The 22428-nt window shown below is 36.8% G+C and overlaps 1 protein-coding gene across 1 annotated transcript in view; it reads left to right on the top strand.

Annotated features, from left to right (window-relative positions):
* The window catches only part of PTPRK (protein tyrosine phosphatase receptor type K), a 297434-nt gene that overhangs the window by 264692 nt on the left and 10314 nt on the right, over positions 1-22428 (top strand). Inside the window, exons 15-28 of the mRNA XM_031066727.1 lie at positions 3584-3744; positions 5854-5889; positions 8337-8348; positions 9509-9693; positions 11425-11512; positions 12328-12404; positions 12597-12614; positions 15019-15055; positions 16849-16946; positions 17649-17765; positions 18508-18662; positions 19762-19897; positions 21732-21890; positions 22424-22428. The exon at positions 22424-22428 is cut by the window's right edge and continues 166 nt beyond it. Coding sequence (XP_030922587.1) covers positions 3584-3744; positions 5854-5889; positions 8337-8348; positions 9509-9693; positions 11425-11512; positions 12328-12404; positions 12597-12614; positions 15019-15055; positions 16849-16946; positions 17649-17765; positions 18508-18662; positions 19762-19897; positions 21732-21890; positions 22424-22428 — 1284 coding nt within the window. The remainder of the gene's footprint in view (positions 1-3583; positions 3745-5853; positions 5890-8336; positions 8349-9508; positions 9694-11424; positions 11513-12327; positions 12405-12596; positions 12615-15018; positions 15056-16848; positions 16947-17648; positions 17766-18507; positions 18663-19761; positions 19898-21731; positions 21891-22423) is intronic.

The following is a 22428-nucleotide window of genomic DNA, read 5'->3' as shown; positions in this document are numbered from 1 at the left end:
TAGAATACGGGTGACTTACTATTTTATGTGTTTTAAAGATGCAGTATCCCTTTTTAAAAAAGAAAAACAGTCTCTATAATTTTTCCAAAGTTTTATTGATAGTTACTTTTCCTTGTTCTCAGGCTTGAAAAATTGCTTTTATCATTGTTCCTGTTATTCTTACCCTGTTGTTTCTTTTTTTAAAGGGATATTGTATTTCTAACTGTATATTGAGACTTAGCTTTTTGCTACAGTTTTTTTCCATAACTATCATTTTACTTTATTATGATCATAATTTGATTTGCATTATGCTTCACAGCAACACATCACACTAAGGAAAAAAGATCTTTTCCCATTTCCTAGTTAGTGAATTGTGCCAGTAAATCACAAACTGTATGTTCTTAGAGTATCAGTTCAGGAGTGATCTTGTGTACCATTTTCCTATGCAGGTTGTAGGCGGCTGCCAAACGTTTATGGTCTGCCTCTTCTGAGTTTGAGGTGCTTTGCATACGCATCTTAAAGTTGGATCTTATTTTATGGCATTGGTTTGTATAAAAGTTCTGCTTCATTGAAGCAAAACTGGCTTTTTTGATTCTTACTGACCAAATGAGTTTTTTTGAGGACTCTTGACAAATTTGTCTGTGATTGAGCAAGCAGTTACACACTTCATTTTAAATAAATACATAAAGTGCTTGACTTCAGAGGAGTTCTAAGGATGCACTCAATTGCTTTGATGAACTGGTGGTGTCTGATAATGATGCTCTTCCACATTTTTAAGCAGAATTAGTTTACTTCTTTAAACAAACTTAAAAATATATTTTTTTAAAAGGCTGGTTTAGCTAACTGCCATTCTCTGATTTATTGTGACTAATTATAATTTCCTTGTTAAATAGCAATTGCTTCTACTCAAGATAATTAACCACACAGTTTCATCCAATGATAGAGCACCTTTCCCCTCCAACCACTGTAACACCCACCTGAGGAGATTCATCCAATTGAATCCTTTAGCAGATAATGAGAATCATTTACGCTTTCTGTCAGCCTCAAGTTCTTTAACCTTATGATTCGCTTAACTATCGTGAAGCATAGATTGCATGTGCCTACAGATGAGTGAGGGAAGGAAAAAAAAAGGAAAGGAAAGGAAAAAGAAGTTGTCAAACCCCAAGGGAGCCCAGAGCTGTTGAACAATAAAGCTGTCCTCCCGTTTCCCAGCAGCTTCGGGTTGCAGTGCTACAACACAATAAGCCTTTTTAGGCGTTGAAGCAGAGCATAAGAATTAGAAAGTAGCTACTATAATAAAGTAATAATGTGAAAGCCTTAATAGCTGTTGATTTATTTAGCATGGCTAGCAGGTTTTGTTACAAAGTGATGCTTCAAAGGAAAGCTTAATATCATTGAGAGATGAGATGTAATAGTCTTTTTGTTCTGTTCTGAGGTGACGTTAGAAAAAGGTGATCTTCATTGTATAGAGACTGTTTGAAAGGCTTTGAAACTTAAAAAACTACTTTGAACTAGAAATACTAGTTTTGTGAAGCCTTTGATAGTATTGGGAACCAGTTATAAAGCTCAAGCAGTTTCATTCTTGAGAGTTCTTATGGTCTTCATTTGTTCAACCAGAGCATCACTTAAACTGGCTTCTCTTAAGTTGAAAGGAATGTGTGGAGTAAATGTATAAAATAAAGCATTGTAGGGGGGACATCCAACAGATTTTTTTATTTTTTGTGTAACAACTGATACAGAACCCCATCAAACAATAGTTTGATTTAAAAAAAGATAAGTTTAGAGACCACCTTTGAGATTTTTTTTGTAGTAAGAATGTTACTGAGTAGTAGTTTTCCAACTATTCCAGCTGTAGATGAAGCAAAAGGGGGGAATCTGACAAAATAAGGACATGAGTCTGATTGGTGGAAGAATCTACTATTCACAGGAGGGCTTTGTCCATCCATATTCTACACTGTGGTACCTCATCATGAACCAAGACTGTTAACCTAAGAAATAGCCCTGTAATATTTTCTTAATTATGCATTAAGTACTTCTTGCCCTACAGAACAGTGTAGGTCCTTTCTGGTGAACTCTCCTAGGATTCAACAAGTACGTGGATGGATAATCTTCACAGAATCCCAGAGTAGTTTCTGTTGGAAGAAACCCTAAAGATCATCTAGTTCCAAACCCCCTGCTGTGGGCAGGGACACCTTCTATCAGATCAGATTTCTCAGAGACCCATTCCACCTGGCCTTGATCACATCCAGAGAGGGGAGATCCACAGCCTCTCTGAGCAACTGCTGTCAATGTCCCACCTCCTTGATAGTAAAGAATTTCTTCCTAACATCTAATATTATAATATGTAATAAGTATCTAATATTATCCTTGTCTGCTCTTAAAATATGCATGAAATATTTTGAGTTGGCCATCCTTTTAGTAAAGAGAAATGTAAGACAAACACTCTCTAAACAATTACCAGAGCATTTGATGGTATTCTGTGCAGAAAAAGTTTATGAAGATAAGCTGTGTTTTAAACATACATTTTCAAGAACTCAGTGATGATTGTGTCTCTTCCGTGTGGTGTCAGATTTATCCATCTAAGCAGGTTGGCTATATAATGATTATAGTCATGGCTTCAGCTGAAAACAGGGAGATTTCAGAATACTTTGATGCCTGTTACAGGTTTCTGCAGAAACAAGGCCCACCTCATGCCGCTCTGCATACTTCCTGCTACTTGAGATATATGCTTGAAGTTATAATTAAAATATATTGTCTGCTTCCATCTGACTCCTGGAGAAAATCCCTTCCACTTCTTTCTCAAAAGGGAAGAACTGAGTGATATTTCTGAAGTGTGCACTTTAAGGGCACTGGCTGTTAATTTGAGGGGCTTAGTTGTACAGATTAGGTTGGTCTTTAACTGCGATGCAGTCAGAGCGTAAGACTGTTAATGTCAAATTGAGATGTTCCCAAACTGCATGAAAGGGTAGAATGATAAGGGGTGGTTTTGTTTTTCGAAGAACCAAAGTACCAGGACCATAGTGTGGTATTATCCTCTCATATCTTGTATATTGAATGGGCAATACAACCTTTTACATAAAATGTAATATAAATATTTAATATAAATATGTATTGAATGATTATGCTTCTTTAATTACTTCATAGGTTTCTTGACTAACAAAGTAATTTAGAAGGTTACATGACTCTTTTTCCCAACAACGCAAACAAGGGGAATGTATTATCCATTTACAGAATTAAAATAGATATTTAAATGGAGATGGTTGATAAAATTGCATGCACAGATGCTTCTTATTTGTCATTTCAGTTAAAATGTAATTATATTCTCTAATTTGTGTCTATTAGTATAATTACTCCACAGGGGAAAAAAAATATTGCCAGAGTACAGAAGTAAGCACTTCCATTACAGCATTTGTGTGTGTACAGAAAACACAAGACCATGACTATTTCATAGCAGGGTGCACAGTTTTATCACACGCTGAAAAAATTGCACACAAGGAAATAAGTCAAACTTATCAGTCACTCAGAATTATAGAGAATGATTACTGTAGACACCAACATTCATCAAATATTAAGGTGGTTTACTTTTTTTTTTTTGGCTGGGCAGCAAACTTGCAAAGAAGCGCAAGGATGCCATGGGAACCACCCGTCAGGAGATGACCCACATGGTGAATGCCATGGACAGGAGTTATGCTGACCAGAGCACTCTACATGCAGAGGATCCCCTGTCAATCACATTTATGGATTCACATAACTTCAACCCCAGATGTAAGTAGACAGTTATAGATACTCCAGAGTGTAGGAATATAGAAACACAGAAGAAAATTCTGCTTTTTAAGGAAAATTGTTTTACGCTCCAGGTTTTCCAGGAATGATGGTAAAGCAAAAGGTTGAGTGGGGATGTTTGTATGTTGTCCTTATTTGAATGTGGCAAATTATTTTATTAAATATTTGCATGTGCTTTCACTATGCAATGATATTTGTTCTAGGGAAAGTACCATACTTCCAGAATACCTCAGTTAAAACTTGAAATTGAGTTTTCCCTCATGAGACTATTTAATGCCAGCATGTTAAATATTACTGCACAACACCATGTCTGTAACGAATAATAATATGAGATCCAAATTAATTTCTATTTTTTTGGCAGTAAGGACATTACAGCAGAAGGAAACATTGACAATTTTCATTGCTGTTTGTGGAGTTTAGAAACAAGCTTGTTAATATATCTGCAAATTTGTTCTATATTTGTATTCATTTTTTGTAGACATGCCAACTGTCTGGTTTGGAAAAAGTTTGGGTTTCTGACTGCTAAGGGTTATAGCTGCCAGTGTTTAGCACTCTTGCCTCCCAACATCTGCACTATACCTTGCCAAAAGCAAGGTACTCCACTTGAGGACCAAATATTTCAAGACTCGTGTATAAATTACAAAGACATACAATTTTGCCACGGAGCTGGTAGGAACCTGAGCTTCTCACAGCTCCATGGACTTGTGACTTGACTTTAAACAGATCTGAGCAGCCTGAGCTGCTTCTGAATTGCCACCTTTTGGGAATGACACTCCATGTCTCTTCTCATCTCCCATACTGCTTACCATGCTTGAGCAAAATACATCCATTAAGGCTCTTTAGCTCTTTCCTGGTTGTTGTAAGGAAAATGGGTTTTGGAGGAGGGTTTATTGATTGGTTTGTTGAAGCTTACCAAACTGCCAAGTGCTAGCATTTTAAGTGTCTCATAACCCACTATAAATGGGAGAATCAGCCTGGTGGTTTTGGTTAGAACAGTGAAAAGTCTCCAAAGTTTGATGTCTTATTGGCATTGGAATTTGTGGAGGCAGGATTGCAGAGACAGTTAGATATGGACTGTGATGGTGGATCCCAGGCTAAGAATTTATCAGGAGTTTACATGGCTGTTAGTGAGCTGGGTCTGCCAGGTACTCAGGCAGCCTTTCAGATGGACTGATGTGATGCCAAGAGTCCATGAGTTCCTGTCACCACAGCTGTCCTGGTTGGTTGGCAAAGAAATTGGACATCACCGGTTTCTAGCATCCTAGAAATGTGATTTTTTGTGTATTGGAGTGTTTGTTTCTTCTGACCATTGTCTGTACTGAGACAAGTCTTCCAAGATTTCAGGTTTTCCTGCTATGTGACAAACTTTCAGGCAGATTGTTTGAGAAGTGGAGCTTAATTCTGTTACAGACACTTTGACATTATAGTTTTTTGTTCCAGACTGGAACAAAACAAATCCTGGATTCTGCCACTTCTGTCCAAAACAGTGCATTTATCTCTGCATGGTTCTAGTTGTGATAATAAAAGATAAAATTCTATGAATTTTATTCAGACATCTGCATCTATGTATCCTGTGATTTTCCTATACTCATTATGAACAATCTCTTTGGTACTGAGCATTAAAAAAGCTATTAACAGTAAAAATGTATATAATTTTTTTTAATTGCCTTGAAAACTTTATAGAAATATCATTTTATTTTGAGATTACCTATTCAAGTATTACATGAGAGGATGGTTTTAAAAGGAAAGAAGTGAGTTCTATGAAAGTGAACCTTTATTGTGAAGTGAAAAAAACAATAGTGAAGGAGGAACCCTTTCAAAAACTAAATTGCATGTAATGTCTTCTTTATTTCATTTCAGTAAGGATCTCTTGGCTCTTATCATTACATTTCTAAAGTCTGAAATCACTGCCTTTCATACCTCTTTTATTCAGGATGCTTTCTGGAACTGTATTAATTCTGGTTTTCTATTGTAACAAAATTAATGGAGTTTAGTTATCACTTGGTCATACTCTGAAGTATATTGTTTTTGTTCTTAAAAATACACAAATTAAGGGTAATGTGTTTTTTCATGGGCTTTGTTTTCCTACAGTGCCCAATGATCCACTTGTGCCGACAGCTGTGTTAGGTGAGGACCCTAGTCCTTCATTATCCATCCCTGCATGAGTTCTGTCTCCTTGCATGGTTGAACGTTGAAACAGCTTGTTTTATGTAAAACTATGCTGTTGCCAGAAAATAATTTAGCACTCAGTTCATCAATTCAGATTTAGACTGACGACAATTTTAGAATAAAAATTATTTTATGTCCTCATTAAGAAGTTATTCCTAGTCACTGCTAATTGAAGAGTACATGAGGAAATATGTAAATGGAAAACACTAAAATTTTTCTCCCCAGAGCTTTGAAAATGAATTCCAATAAACTGACATGTGAGACTAGAACTCTAATAAGAGATCTTTAAAAACAAAATTCAGGTCCACAATAACATTTTTTGGCTCCCAAAGTTCAATTTTTTAAGTAACAAGAATGAAAAGAAAAACAGAAAACAGAAAAACTTTCAGAATATCTAAGAGAAAACAACAACTTTCTTTGCATGTTCTGAAGAGGTACTTTTCTATGCCTATATTAATTACATAATTCAATTAGTATTAGCTAGTAAATTTTTCAGCTTTTTACTTACTTTAAAAAAAGAACACACATTGAATTGGACAGGCTGAATATGTCTATGCTGCGTATAACACTGAATGCAGGATTTAGAGATTTTTTTCCTTTAAAATAAAAAGATAAAAGTACACTTTGTACCGAAGTTCTTGGTTGGATAAACTCAATGTGCAGTATTGAGTTTCAGTCAGTTGCTGCGGTTATTTTAGAATAAAAGACAAAAATCAGAAAGTAGATGTGAATATAGACATGTTGAAAATTAGATTCCTAGAAGTAAATCTTAAAGGGACCTGGGGGCAAGGAAATCCCTTCTCTGTTTTGAGAAGGGATATTATACATATAATACAGATTCTTTCTGGAAATTGTCTCATTATGTTTCAAATATTTGTAGCAAACAGAATTTTGCTCTTACAGTACAATGTTCCAGTGACTCAGTCCTCCTTAGTAAGAATAAATTCTGATTTATATTAGTAATATTTGGGACCCAAACGCCAATTTTCTGAGTATTAATTACTACTAACTGGGTATTACTACTAAATATTAATAATGCTCACCCCTAGTTTTTCCTAATTGGGCTAATCTAGACTAAATTTTCATTGCTGTGGATTTAGCCATTTCCTTTTGAGAGACTCATAGAAAATATGGAAAACTGGCACATTTCTGTCCTTTCAAAACCAACTTTTTCACATTGAAAGGCCCGTGTCCTCAATTATTTCTCTTTTAGTTGAGTTTAACCCAGTTCTTTCACTCATCAACTTGTAGGTGACGTTTTCTAAATTTGTTGTCATTATTTTCCTCTGAATGCTTTCCAGCTTTCCAACTCATAGGTGAATTTTAAATTGCGGTGCCCCAAATCAGGTAGCATTCTTGGAAGAAACCTTAATGCTGAGCTGAGTGGAATAGGTACCCCCATGCCCCACTTGTACTGTTTCTGTTAACTGAACTGTATTTTCTCCTTTTTATTGTGTTCGTGTTGCATTGAGCTACCTGTTAAATTCACAGTTATAATTTTTCAGTCCATTACTCCATTTTGTAGTTATATATTTGACTTCCCTTTCCAATACACGCTATTGTTGCATTCACCATTCAATTCACTTTGTTGATTTTCACATTGTCTCCCAAATAATCAAGATAACTTTGTAAATCTGCTCCTGTGCTTGTGAAGTGCTCATGGTACCTTCAGTGCCATACTGTCATGGTATTTTCTGCTGTGGCAGACATAGTCACAGACAGCTGTGAATACTGAGAGCAAGGAACTAACTGAAGGACAGCTTAATAGTTCCTGTCTGCTTTTTCATCTACTGGTAATGATATTCTGGGCATGATAATTTCCTCGTATAAGCAAACCATTGATAGTTGGAAGAGGTACTAATTTTCATAGAGTGGACTGAAATAGTGGCGAGAAATGTACAAGTTTTTGGGTACACCATGTAGTAAAACTGGATATCTGTAACCTTGTTCCTTTGGAACTGCATCATTTGGCCTACTCCATTTTTAATAGAGCCTTTGCTCAGCCCAGCATGACAAAACAGTTTTCTTCTGCCTTATTTAGAGAAGAGGAATATTTTATGGGTTCTAAATCATAGAAAATGGGAGTTTTTATATGGAACTCTTATTACTTTCTAGCTATACTAGTTTTCTTTTTCTTCATGTATAAGTTATTAATGCTGCTCTCCATTCTGTGTACATTAGCACCAAGCTGGTATGACAATTTTGCTTTTCCCAAGTCCCTATTATCACACTGATAGTAAAATAATATGGCCCTTACATTTTTTAAACGGATTTCATTGTTACCTATTGTGAAGATTTAACAACTTTGAATGTCACTGTCTTTTAGCCATTTTCTAATATAGTCCTGAAATAAATTTCTCATGTTCTGTTCACTCATTGTTTTTTGCTGCTTCAACGGGTTAAAGTGCCTATTACTGGTAAGTATTCTATGAGCAATGGGGAGAACTACAAATCCTGAGGTGGTTTGAAATGTGTGTGATTTGGTATGGGTAACACAACAATAAAAAGTGACTGCTGCATGTCACTCACCTTGTTAGGCAGATTAGTGAGGCATAAATTAGGTACAGAAATTAACAACTCAGGTGACAGTTCAAAGAGTCATGTTTCTCAGGAGATTTAATTCCAGAAGACATTAATAGTGTTTACATTTTGGTGTAATTGTACAAAATCCAACCCTTGGGGAGTCAATTTTTTTTCTAGAGTTTTGCCTCCTAATCTAGATCCTTTGCCAGGAAAGTGGTAAACTGATTTCAAAGAAGTTTAGGAGGGGTTGACTACCCACTTCTCATTTCAGTAGCTACTTAGATTAGAATTTTTCTTCCTCTGTAAATTCATTTGATCTGATAATTTCTAATTTGAATAAAATTACTATTTCTCAGAAGGGATTGACGATATATGCAGCTGACCTCATGCAGCTTTGACACATGGTTTTGATATGAGAATTCTTGTAGCACAGAGAGTGCTATAAGAAACTTCTTTGCTTATACAGGGCAAAGAGTTGTGACTAAAACAGCACACTCAACTCAAGTTTCATTTGTCTACTAAAAGACCTGACTTAAAATGACCACTCTGTCATGCTGATTCATCTTCTTAAGTGGAGGTGGTGTTCTGAAATGGTGGCATAATTGCTTCTCTTTTTTACTGGGTTTTCAAGTCACTTTTTGTTGACTTTAGACAAATTATGTGCTGATACCACTATGAAATTATTCTAATTTATTGTTTAAGGTATAATATTGCTATTGATACGTATTAGCCCTTAAAATGTTACTTTGGTAGATAGAGTCTGGAATTTCCAAGTACATTAATGTCATAAAGTTTTGTAGTGTCAAATAAAATGCCCCTCAGACATCTTTATTACTGGATGAAGGACTGCAGATTTTTATATGTGTTTGTATGTGTTTGCTGTTAAATTCTTTTATGTACTTCACAGTATTTATGTGCTGGAGAGTACGTGCCTTACCTCCTCAGAAATTAGAGATGTTTTTGAAGGAAGACGTTCAAAATAGATGTTGATATGTTTAGCAGCAGGTTTTACTGCTCTGTGGGTACATAATGCACTGGTTTCTTGTGAATACAGATGAAAATCACAGTGCAACAGCTGAGTCCAGCCGACTCCTGGATGTCCCTCGTTATCTCTGCGAAGGCACAGAATCCCCATACCAGACTGGGCAGCTGCACCCTGCCATCAGGGTGGCTGATCTTCTGCAGCATATTAACCTAATGAAGACCTCTGACAGCTATGGATTTAAAGAGGAGTATGAGGTGAGATCTCCAGCGGTGGGGCTTTGCTAGGAAAAATCCCTTTGAAATGGGCAGCCTTTTGTTTGCATTGTATTGCAGAAGGATGGAACTAAATGTCATGGGTTTAAGTGAAAAACAGATTAACAGGCTTAAGATTCTTATATATGTAACCCAAAAGTGAAATAGTAAATGGAGTCCAATGGTTTGGGCCTTTACAGCTGCCTGGTAGAAAATCCCTGTGTGTTCCCTAGGGTATAAAAAGAATCTTTTTGACATATTGTAAGAAGTTGCCACTCTTTTGTTGCTGCTCTTTAGTGGAAATGCTGTAATTAGTTTTGTGAGCTATTTTTAGTGCAGATCTCCTGGATTAGGTTAAAAAAAAGAATTTAACCTGCCTGGTTTTCCAAGAAACATTGACTGGAAGCACTCTCCTGATTTATTTTAGCATCTCAGTAGGGCAATACTGGGACATAGCTCCAGTTGAGAAGCAGTAAAGAGATAATAAGGGTAGTAACGTCTTGAAGTTCTAATTAAACCTGCCTGGGCATGTCTACTTACAACTTTAATGTTAAAATGGAAGCAAGAAATTCCCAGCCCTGGAGGTAGAAGATGAGTATAGATTCATTTGGCTTCTGATCTCTGAATCTGTTGTGATTCTTAGGGAATAGAATATGAGGCAGGACACACAGTAAAGATGGGAATGGGACTGCCAAGGTTGCTCACAATACAGCTAGGTTTACAATAAGTTTTCTCTGAGTAAGCAATCTCTTCTGACACAGTTTTCAACCTTCTCTCCTTTCTGCAGCTGTCTCTACTGTAAACATAAGAACTGGAATAAATAAATGTGTGGTTTTTAAAAGAATATTATGCTCTTTTCCTCTCTTTTACTTAAACATGCTCTGTTATGCTCTGCCTATCTTCAAGGCTAAGACCAAGTGTCAGCCACTACTTGGGGGGAGGGTGGTCCCTGATGCTGTATCAGGTGTTTTCCTGCTTGCTACTTCTTCTATCTCTATCCATGACATCTATTCCCTGCTTTGGGCTTCTCACTGTGCATTAAAGTTCTGATTCCATGGCTACTGTGGATTTTCTGGAGATAACTTACCCAGGATAAGAGATCATCTGGAAGGAAGGAGTAGCATAGATCTACGACAGCAGTAAAATGTCTACGGGCAATGAAGAGAAAGCCAAGGAGAAATAAAAACTGCTTCTATCAATACTGAGAGATCAAAATCTTAAGAGTTCAAATATGTAGAACAATTTTGCTAGTGACTAGAGGTAGGGATATGAGGAAAGGCAAAAAGAACAATGAACATTGGCAGAGGAGAGTTCCTGATGTCTCTGTAGGAAGGAAAGGTGTTTCACTAAGTAATGTGGAAAGCAATGTAATGCTGTAGTAAACAGGGCCTATATTACACCGTCTTGTAAGAAGAGTGATCAGTATCTCTGTCCTTTCTCAGTTTACTGTCATTCCTCCATAGCAAGGATGTATAAGCAAGTTTAGCCTTCCAGCAATTACAGGATTTGAAATCGCTGTGGAGTTCCTCAGTGAGTTGCCCGCTAACCGGTAGCAGTCAGAGGGACAGAGGCTCCTTCTTCTCTAGAGATTTCTGTACCATGGCACTGCCTGGGTGACCAGGGCAGGCGAGCAAAGCTGAACTTACTTTATGGTGGGGCAGTTCTTTTAAACTGTTATTTTTGGAGATAAATTAATGGTCAGAATGTTTTCTTTCGGAACATTTTTATTTATAGAGTTTCTTTGAGGGGCAGTCAGCTTCTTGGGATGTCGCTAAGAAGGATCAAAACAGAACAAAGAACCGCTATGGAAACATTATAGCATGTGAGTATCGGTGTCCTCGCTTTGAGCGATAGCTCTACTCGTGTGTTACTCGGGCCATGCTCTCTCTTCCTTTGCAAGTCTCCAGTGGCACAGCTGCTTAATACCTGCAGTGGAGAAGCAGAACAGTGCCTTTCTCAGCTTTTTCTTTTTTGTTGTTTTTATTGTTCTTCACAGTTCAACTTTCTTCCTTTATTAACTCAGGCTGAATTTCGCATTTGCATCTCTGTTGTGCAAGCTGTGGTAAGCATATATCAGCAACATGCTGGCACTCATTTGGGTGTCAATTCTGTTTGTTTGCAATTTGTATTGTTTTACCCATGCAATGGAACACGCAGGAATCACCGTGCCTGGGAAGTCCCTGAATGGGCAGAGTTACCTCTTCATCGAATCCCAAGTGCATTGCTAACTCCTTTGTCTTGATTTCATTAATGTCTCAATATGAACTTGAGCAGGCTTGGGTTGGAAGTGAGGAAACAGTAATCAGCATTTTTGGTTTTCTAGATTACCAGCAGTGGAGCTGATGTTGAAAGGGACTTTGAGCAAGTAACCTGGTTTCTTTGTGTCTTTTTAACCACTTGTGACAGTGCCAATACCTTTCAGCTGCGCTTAATGAAATGTAGTGAAGGTTTTTTGAAGTAATTGCAGCCCTCAGACAAAATGGTTCTTTGTGTTTCTGTGTAAACAATTTGTATTTAAGGATTGTAAATTGTGAGGTGCTTATGCCAGCTGATTTTGGTTTTCTGGATGACTTACCGTTAATATCTTACTTAAAAATCACACTTCAAAAAGGCTATGTAACCACTTGGTTTTTGCAGATGACCACTCCAGGGTGATTTTGCAACCTGTTGAAGATGATCCATCTTCAGATTACATTAATGCCAACTACATAGATGTGAGTGGAATGCACAGCTTTCTCCCTCTCAATTTGCCAGCTTCTCTATGTGAAATTATTGCATGTTATGCTACAAAATTATTGAAAGCTTTCTTTTATTAAGAACAAATGTACACTTTCCTTGTTCTACGTCCTAGTACTCACTGACATTGTTGTGCTTTCTTTCACATCTGACTTTGGTTTGGGCTGTAGATTTGGCTGTACAGGGATGTAAGTACCACTATATGTGAATAACAGCATACTATTGTAAATATTTAATATAGATATTGTTATTAATTACTTTCTTCTTCTATTTTTATCAGTTGATAACTATGCATGCCTCATCTAATTTATCTCATCTGTTCCTTTAAAAATTTTATTTTCTGTCTGAATATTTTTTGTACCTGTTTTGAAAAGATAATTTAGCCTTTTAGCTTAGCCCTGAATATTATTGGATGTTAGGTAACTCAGATGAACCTATCTGTTAAAGAGAATTTGCTATTCCCATTTTTTAGTGGTCATTTTGGCCACTAGCTTTTCTTTTCCCCTTCCCATGTGTGTGTAAGAAGCTAGATAGTAGGCTGCACTGTAGTTGCTTTAAAATATACCTGTGGAATAGTCACAATATGTGTTTAGTAAAAAAAGGAGGGGTAATGACATATGTAGGTTGTGGGGGTTTTTTGTTTGTTTGTTTGTTTTTAACAATGTTTTAGACAAGCAATATTTAGCTAAAATTTGCTTTAGGTGCTAATTTAGGTATTACAAAGTATATACACAAACACACACACACACACACATACATATATATATATTTTTTAACACGGAAATTTCCTCACTTCTGCAAAAAATCTCTAAAATTTGAAATTCCATACTTGAATCAGAATACAAATTAGTTTATAAACTTTAAAAACTGATCCAAATTTTGCCAGGCAATTTGACTAACACAATATTGCTTTTCTGTAATTAACACCTTAGGAATAAACAAGTTGTTATATTCAAATCAATTCCAAAGCCATTTGGAAGGTAGTGAAATAGCTATGACAAGTGTTTTTGAAATCCATGGCTTTGATTGCTTTTCTTTATAATTGCACCTTAGTAGTTTTTCTTGACCACTTTTAGTTGATAAGTTATTTAAGACCCTTTTGACTTTCCAGGATATAAAGATTTAGCTCCAGATATATTTCTGTCTTTTTTATTTGGATATTTTAGCATGGCAATCTCTGTGAAATGGTAGGCCTGTGATATTTTGCCTGGGGCCTGAAACAAGAAAACTCACAGATTTTTAATAATTCCCTGAGGATATTGATTTTCTTATTTAGGAGTGAATTGAATCTCATTAGAAGTAGGCAAGAAAGTTATAAGTTAAAATTGGCATTTTACAATTTTTAAGTGACACTTTCATCTTCTTCTCAAAACCATTACTAAGTGTAAACCTGTGTAGCACAGGTTCTACTTCCATAATTTTAAGATGTGACTTCATATTAAGGACTTCAGGAGAAATTCTTTTGTCATTTGATGCAATTTCGGTCTCCTGTAAAGCCAAGAATAAGATATTCAAATGTTTTTTTAGAAGCCCCAGAGGAAGGTGCTCTCACTCTAGACAGGATAATGAAGCAGTCTGTGGAAAAGAATATAAACTCCTTGTGTACACTGAAATCCTTCACTTTAGTAGCATCTTGTGAATACCAGGAATCAGAGGGCCTGTACTCCCTGTAATGCAGTACTTCCAGCAAGTGGCCTAATAAAACTTAACCTGGAGAATAACTGGAGTTATGAACATTGCCACATTGTGAAATTCAGTATTGTCTTCTCACCAGCAACACTAAACTTTCCTTCCTCTTTGTAGCTAAATTGCTGGCACTGGTCAAAATATACTCCGAATTATTTCCTCAAGAGCAATAGATCTTTATCTTGTAGTTTTTATGTGGACAATTAGTGCTGCTAGCATTGCTGTAGATCCAGCTATCTGGAAAGGCCTACCTGTGTAGGATTATCTATTTACCTATATATAAATATATATGTGTGTGTGTGTTTAAGACTGTGTATATACTTGTGTGTATCATGCCCACTGTAACTGATGCACACTTTGTACAGTCGAGCAGATTTCACTGCAGTAGGACGTTGATTCTGTGCACACACCAATGTGTTTGTCCCCTTTAGTTAGGGCTGAAGCACATCCCTCTTTGTGCCTTACAGTGATTCTCTGTTTATAAGAATACAAAAGGTGTGTATTTTTTCATATTGGCTAAGCTGGGAGCACAGATCAGCTGTGAGATAATGTGGTGGCAGAGAATTTTTATTAAATTTTAAATAAAAGCCCAAATATATACAGCTAGGGAAATAATGTCAATAGAAGACTCATTTTTGGGTGCAAGGGACCAGTCTAGAGTATTCCTTCCTGGTACACTACAATGTCTGTTCAAGTCAGATGTTCTTATTTTCATTTTATCTGTTGTCATTCAAACCTTTTCAATATTAACTGGTTTTTTAGGTTTTGAGCTTCATGCTGCTCTTAAATATTGGTTTGTTCTGAAAATGTTGTCTAGATATAAGGATTCTGTAGTATCCTTATGCTTTTATTTTCCACTCTTTGTTACTAATATGGTACTCAAACCAACTTATATTGCTGTTTTAGGGATATCAGAGACCAAGTCACTACATTGCAACCCAAGGTAAGGATCTGCCAGCTTTAATCAAATCAAACAATTGTTCTCTGTAGAGTTCCACAGTGTTTTGGTAAAAAAGAAGTAGAAGAAAGTAAAGCATACCCAGTATTATGAGTTGTCATCTTGTGTTATGGTAAATTAACATAGTATGTTTGGGTGGAATGTGAATAAATTCAAAAATTGCACTAATGTATCATGTTAATTAGCTATTGAGCAAATCTGTCAGTGATAAATTCAGCTGATAAAGTCAGAACCTACTACCATGATTTCCAATTATGAAGATGAATAGGGAAAAGAGACATGAGCAGAGAACAGTTTCAACCTGCCTTGAGGCATTTTTCCTTCCATATTATGTTTTATTTTGCTGTCTACAACTTGGTCCAGGATGCAGTGAAGATAGTAATGATAAATTAAACTCTTTCAGAAAATCTGGGTAAAGTAATGCCAGAGGATACAGACTCTTCGTACAAAGGAGTATGGCAAATCTTTATCATATAACACCCTACTAATAAAAAGAATTGCTAGAGAAAAAAAAAAATTCATATTTTTTGGTTTGTTTTTCTGATAGAACACCTCACAATGAGTAAAACCAAATAGATTAATCTAAGATTGCACTGAAATATCAGAGGCTATGATTTAAAGTAAAAATAATTAGATTTAGTTGTGCCATTATTTGATCTGTCAGCATAATCAGATAGCTGCCTGGAAATATCCTATTATTTGTCCCTCAGTTGATTCTAGGTGCACACAAGAAAGTCAAAGTAAAAACTTATTTTAAAGCAGGATGCTTAGAGTTCTGACCACATTTGGTTTTTATTTTTGTGTAAGTGCTGCCTAAATAGGTCTCTACATGGCATTAAGTCTACATTTGTATTTTACTTCTGTTTTACTATGAAAATCATTGCACATAATAGTGTGTAAAGGAGAGAAAAATTTATTGCTGCTTTTGTGTGCAGCCTTTGATCTAGCATATGAAAGAATGTGTTTTGAGTCTTCAAATGTGGTACTTAAGGTTAGTGGTGTGCTTGGCAACGTTAGGTTTATAGTTGGACTTGATGATGTTAAAGGTCTTTTCCAGATAATTCTGTGATTCTATGTCTGTTGTATACAGTAATATGTACAGCACTGCTGGATGGTGGTAAAGGAGCTGTTTTGGAGACTATTTTAACAGGGTAAATGCCTCTGTCACTCAACTGAACATGTCTCTGCAGCAGAGCAAGAAGCAAAACTTAAACATGTGCTTCTCATTGCCTCACAGAAAAGTACTTAAGTTGGTTTAAATACACTTCAGGGGGAAGTGTCTGGCTCAGTGCCTAGTTGTGCATCCGTGCTTGCCAGGAAGTGGATAGCAAGTGCAGAGTATCTGTACCGGCACGCTCCTGCCTGATACTTCACTCTGGCATGGGCATCTCCTTGGTGAGCACCTGAAGAAACTCATTCTCAACACAATATATTTAACAAATGTAAAAAAAAACTAGAGGTGTAACTATAGATGAAGTCACACATTGCTGTGTCCTTGTAGTTCTCAAGAAACTTCTGTCATTTTGCTACATGAAACACCTGTCATTATTTCCTTTCAAGTGGTAATTCAGTTAAATTGAGAATATCCAGCACTGGTTAGAAGTAACAGTATAATCTGGAAATCAGCGCAATCGCAGGATGATGTGGTTTCACAAAATTTTCTTCTCTGAGCAAATGTGCTCACATGCATCAGCTCTGAAACACACTGGATTTTATTCTTAGCATTCACTTTGACTGTTATTTTTTTACAGAATATTACCTGGATTTTTTTCTTACAGGTCCAGTTCATGAGACTGTTTATGACTTTTGGAGAATGATATGGCAGGAGCAGTCAGCTTGTGTTGTGATGGTCACAAATTTAGTTGAAGTTGGAAGAGTAAGTTTTTGGATTTGTTTTTCTTTTAATGCTGCAAGTGTAAAGAAAAAAACTGCTGACAAGGCATACTATGGGCAGAATGTAAAGGGTCTGGAGAAGGGCAGCTGTGCATCCTGAGGGGCCAAGGGGAAGGAGTCCTGGCAATGTTGCAGTTATGATATTGTCTAAAAGCAACTTCTAAAAACTGATGCTGTGTTGCTTTCATGCGTAGTGGAAAATTGTCTGAATCCAAAATTTATATTTCAGCATAATTGATTTGTATAGTGTCACTCAAATGAGAAGAGTAGTAAAGGAAATGTGCTCCTATATCAGTGGCTAGAAACCAGCAAATTATTTACAGTTTAGCAGTAATACAGGCCTCAGGGAAGTCTATAAGGTATCTGGGATTACTTGCAACAGTTTGATTATGGGTACAAAATGCATCACAATTTATCATAAGTGGAAATATATTCCACAGCTCAGCACTAAAGAAAATACAAATGCTCATTTAGAAGTGAATTTGGCACCTGAATGCAGCTGTGTAAAGCAGTGGAAACTCCTTGTAGCTAATGCTTAACTTGACATAACAGCCACTAGCCATGACAAGCCACATGAATGCACAGTCATTTTGGAAATAAATGTGATGTAATGCAGTACATGCAGTACAGTATCCTCAAGCTTTTCTTTTCCCTTGGTGTAAAATCGTACCCATTTTTTATTTAGGTCAAGTGTTACAAGTACTGGCCTGACGACACTGAAGTTTATGGGGACTTCAAAGTGACTTGCGTAGAGGTGGAGCCCCTCGCGGAATACGTCGTCAGGACCTTCACTCTGGGAAGGGTGAGCGCATTTTGAAAGGGCTTAGCGAAATACTGTTTCCTGGTAGCAAGGAGGATGAAAGAGGCTATGCTGATGTTTCTGTGGAATACCAAATCCTTCTGGCTTCTTAGCTGGGCCACAATATAGGCAGCCTTACCTTACCATGGGAGTTGTGCATTGCATCAGCGCTGCCCAGGCATGCATCTCACTGTGGGACTTTGAATTTCCCCAGAAATGTCAGCTGCTGCCATTCTCCTCTGAAAGTCACCTCTTCTCCACAGTCACACTTCTGAGCTAAACTCAAGTACCAGATTATGAGTCATGCCTGCTGTTCATCCCTTAGCCCTCTGTTCTGACCGCTGCTGAGTCAATCTCAATCAAAGGACAAATTCTGTGAATACTTTCTGCGATACAGTTGTGGTCTTATGCTAAATCATATTTGCCTTTAAATGTAGCAGGCCCTTGCCCTAGTTAGCAAAACTTCTGAAAATCAATGTGAAATGCATCAAAGTCTATTAAAAAAGAAATCTTCACTGCAGCAAAACTAGCATACCTAATATCTAAAGTAAAAATTACAAACTTCAAAATTAAAATAACCCAATGACATCTCTAATCTTCCTATCAATTGTTGCTTTAAATAATTGATGAAATTATGAAAACTGCATGTAGATTCTACCAATATGTGTGATAATTATTTGAGCCAGATAATATCTAGTCCATGAAATACTTTGAATTTCATAACCTTTTTTTTTGCCTTTTACAGAGGGGCTACAATGAAATCCGTGAAGTTAAACAGTTTCATTTCACTGGCTGGCCAGATCATGGAGTTCCTTACAATGCCACAGGACTACTTTCCTTTATACGAAGAGTCAAATTATCTAACCCTCCTAGTGCAGGGCCTATTGTTGTCCATTGCAGGTATGTGCCAAAGGCGTAGATTTGTATTTTTCACAACTGTTTATATGGTTATTTACAGCAGTCTCTTCTGAAGCATCCATCATTTTGAAGTGCTCTGTTTTCATTCTTCCCTTTTTGAATTGCCTAATTCACACTGCAGTAGGACTTGGCTGTCTACAGCAATGTTCGAAAATAACCAGATTCTTTTCTTAAATAGAATATTCTGAGATTTTCTTTTTCCCACAACAGCTGCACCAGATAAATCACGATACTTCAGGCAATCATTTTAGGTAGCCTTCAACAATTTTGTGATAGCATTTGAGAATGAGTGCAGATACATCTGCTTTGATAGCTTGGTGTTGCATATAATGTCTGAACAGATTATTAATTTAAAGCAAAGTAAGGGAGTAGATGAAGAAAGATGGAATGAGGTTAGTGGCAACAAATACAGAAGGTTTCTCCTGTGCAGATTTTGCAAGGTTATGTTGTTGGGACACCATCCTTTGACAAATAGAATTTGCTTTCTACACGTTTGATTTACCTAAGTATTTTAGTCAAATGTTTAATTACATTTTGTAGATAAAGTTACTCAGCCTTTTTACAGATTACAATAATTCACTGTGCAAAAATAGTCCATAGCTTTATGTAAAGCCAAAATAAATCATAAGTGAATCTTCTGGATATTGTTTAATGTGCTGTCTGAACAAGCTTGGAACTTGCCTGGTAAAACATACATTTGAGTTTCTTATGGTAATAGATTGTTTAAAAATCATTCTTAGTCTTATTAAAGAAAAACAATAATATTATGAAGTGCATAAGTTTAATCAATCTTTAGATTTCAGTTAAACTAACTTTTTAAATTTAATTCTTGATCTGGGTGATAAAAGGAATAAACTTTTTTTTGCTGTTACTTAGTGAATCAAATGTGATAGAAAAAATTTGTCTTGAACACATCAAAAGATTTAAAGGACATTATGATGAGAAGGAGAGAAGATAGAAATTAGATAGTGGTTGTGATAAAACACAGAATGATTTTATAATAATTTTCTCAATAATGATTATGAAGTTTGTGGATGTTTTTCTGGGGCTATTCTTAACAGTATTTACTGATTCTTTTCAGTGCTGGTGCTGGACGGACAGGCTGTTATATTGTGATTGATATCATGTTGGATATGGCAGAAAGAGAAGGGGTTGTAGATATCTACAACTGTGTCAAAGCTTTGCGGTCCCGGCGCATCAACATGGTACAAACTGAGGTACAGCAGTTTGCCTTTGAAGCACCTGATGCTTTTTGAAACATTCTAGGTCAGGATTTCACTGTGACTCTGCAAAGTGAGCAGGTGGTAGCCCTGCCAAGGGGGTGCCTCCACTGGGGACAATTGCTGAGTGTAAAAGCACCCAGAACCAGGGTGGTGCAACAAATCTGCCAACTCTTGTAGTCTTCACAGAAACAAGTGCCCTCCCAACTAGGTAACAAAAGGAAAGAAAGATTTTTTTCAGGGAAGACCTTACCTTAGGCTTGTCTGGGATATCTCTTCCCAGCTCTGATATTAGCAATCCCAGGATCTCAAAGGTGGAATTTCAGCAGGCTGACACTTGTTTTAGACAATCTTCAGTCACTTTATCTATAACTTGACTGGTGAACTTGAAGTCCATTTCACACTCTCTTTTCAATTCTGTTTTTGTTTGCTTTATTAACCTTGCTGTGAATCTTTTCCATATTTTTACTCTTGGTCTTTCAACACACCTTCAGCAGCTTCACAATAAAACTATTGCCTTAGGAATGAAGTTCTAGAAGCTCCCACTCTGCCACCAGAGTACCACTGAGCTTCCAAAGAAACACAGGTTATTGGTTTCTCTTGGCAGATTACTTGACATGGTTCACCACTTCTCTCTCCTGCCCTCCATAAGGATGTGTACTTGAGATGTTATTTAACCTATGACCTCACGGAAATCTCTGCAGATGGCAGCCAAACATGCCAGTGTAATTTGGTGCAGTTTTTATTCCATGCTGCAACCTATGCCAATAGGTTGAACCTATCAATGAATGATGGTCCTGGTCAACTGCTCCTGCTATATGCCCATTAACCTTTGGGAAGAGCATGGGGTGGAGTGTTTCAGTGTGACTGCTTTAACCCTCCCAGTCTAATCTGCACTTGCATGTGAATTAACACATCTACTATTATTCCTTTCTCTCCCTTTTGGCTCTTACCTCTCACATTCTCTCAGAGGTTCATGCTTGCACAGCAAAACAAAGCTGTCATTGCATCAAGTCCTTGTGATGGTCATACAGTCAACAATAGCTCCATAACTGTGTAGGTAAGGCTGTAAAGCCAGAAGATGACTGTGGTCCTTGGACATGTGCTGCTTTTACAGGCACATGTTAAATTTTGTGCTCTTAAGAGCCTTGTTGGTATTCACAATACCTACGTGAGGCTGGCACAGTTCTAGAAAAGGTTTGCATCTATTGCTCTCAGGGTGAGTAAATATAATGAGCATTTTGTGTAAAAATTGACAGGAGGCCTAACTGAAACAGTAATGCAGTTATCTAGGACTCAGGCTCTCACAAGGCAAGTTAGTAAAAATGGGAAGAAATGGTGCTTCTGTTTGAACACACTGGAATTTATTAGTGGCCTAGAGCCAAATATGAGGCAACTGATGCAGTAGCTTGCACATGCATAAGGAGAATGCAGTGTGCCAAATACTTGCTAATCACACTAGTAGTGCTTGAAGCAATTTACACTTTCTACTAACATCAGAAGATTGAGAGCTATTTTAAAAAAATTGATAAAGCAAACAAGCCTTTGGCATATGCACAGAAACCCACAAGCACTACAAGAAAACTGAAAATCTCTTAAATAAATTACTATCCCTGTTCTGTTAAGTTTTACTGAATTTAAATTGGTCCTGGAGGAAACATCCTTGTTCACTGCACCCCAGTAAAAACAAGACTGCTTATTATTTAATGGATTGATGGACAGTACTTTGAATGGGTTTAAGAGTGTGCAGTAGACCTGTTTATCCTGAAAGAAGGAAAGATCTGTTGGTTTTAAATGACTGCAATTTTTGTTTCTTTTCCTAATTTGACAGGAGCAGTACATCTTTATTCATGATGCCATTCTAGAAGCTTGCCTGTGTGGAGAAACTGCCATTCCTGTCTGTGAATTCAAAGCTGCTTATTTTGATATGATTAGAATAGACTCTCAGACAAACTCTTCACATCTCAAAGATGAGTTTCAGGTATTCACAGTTCCTACTAACTCTTGATGTGACAACAAATTTTTTTTGCCTCTAGATATATTTAATTTATTTTAAGGAGAAGGTTTTTCATATGACTTTTGTAGCAATTTGTCCCTAACTTTTTGTCCACAAAATAAAGCACCCATGTTTATATGCTTTGCAAAATTGTTTTGAATACAGAATATCCTCCTTTTAATAAAATTGCAGTAAATATCTGTCTGAAATAAAGATCAGTGAGTAGGAGCCAGAGAGAGTTCTGGCTTGCATTTGCACATTCAAGGCATAGCTTTTTAGAGCTCCAAAGGATCCTCTTTGTTTTATTCCTTTCTGAAGGGATGGTGTGACGTGGAATGTGTTCAGTGGTACATGGAGTGCCTTTAATACCCACAGCTTCACCCCCCTTGCAAAGCCCCAGAATGTCCAACAAACAGAGAGGAGCTTGCATTTACTAATGTCTTTTTTGCTAATGCCTCGTGTTTTCTCATATTGCAATAATTTACAGTAAATCTTGGGACTCCTGAGTCCCATGTGTGTTAGCTCAGCGTGC

The sequence above is a fragment of the Geospiza fortis genome, unplaced genomic scaffold (genome assembly GCF_000277835.1).
Source record: "Geospiza fortis unplaced genomic scaffold, GeoFor_1.0 scaffold98, whole genome shotgun sequence".
In the NCBI taxonomy this organism is placed as follows: domain Eukaryota; kingdom Metazoa; phylum Chordata; class Aves; order Passeriformes; family Thraupidae; genus Geospiza; species Geospiza fortis.
This window is presented reverse-complemented; position numbering and strand designations above follow the sequence as displayed.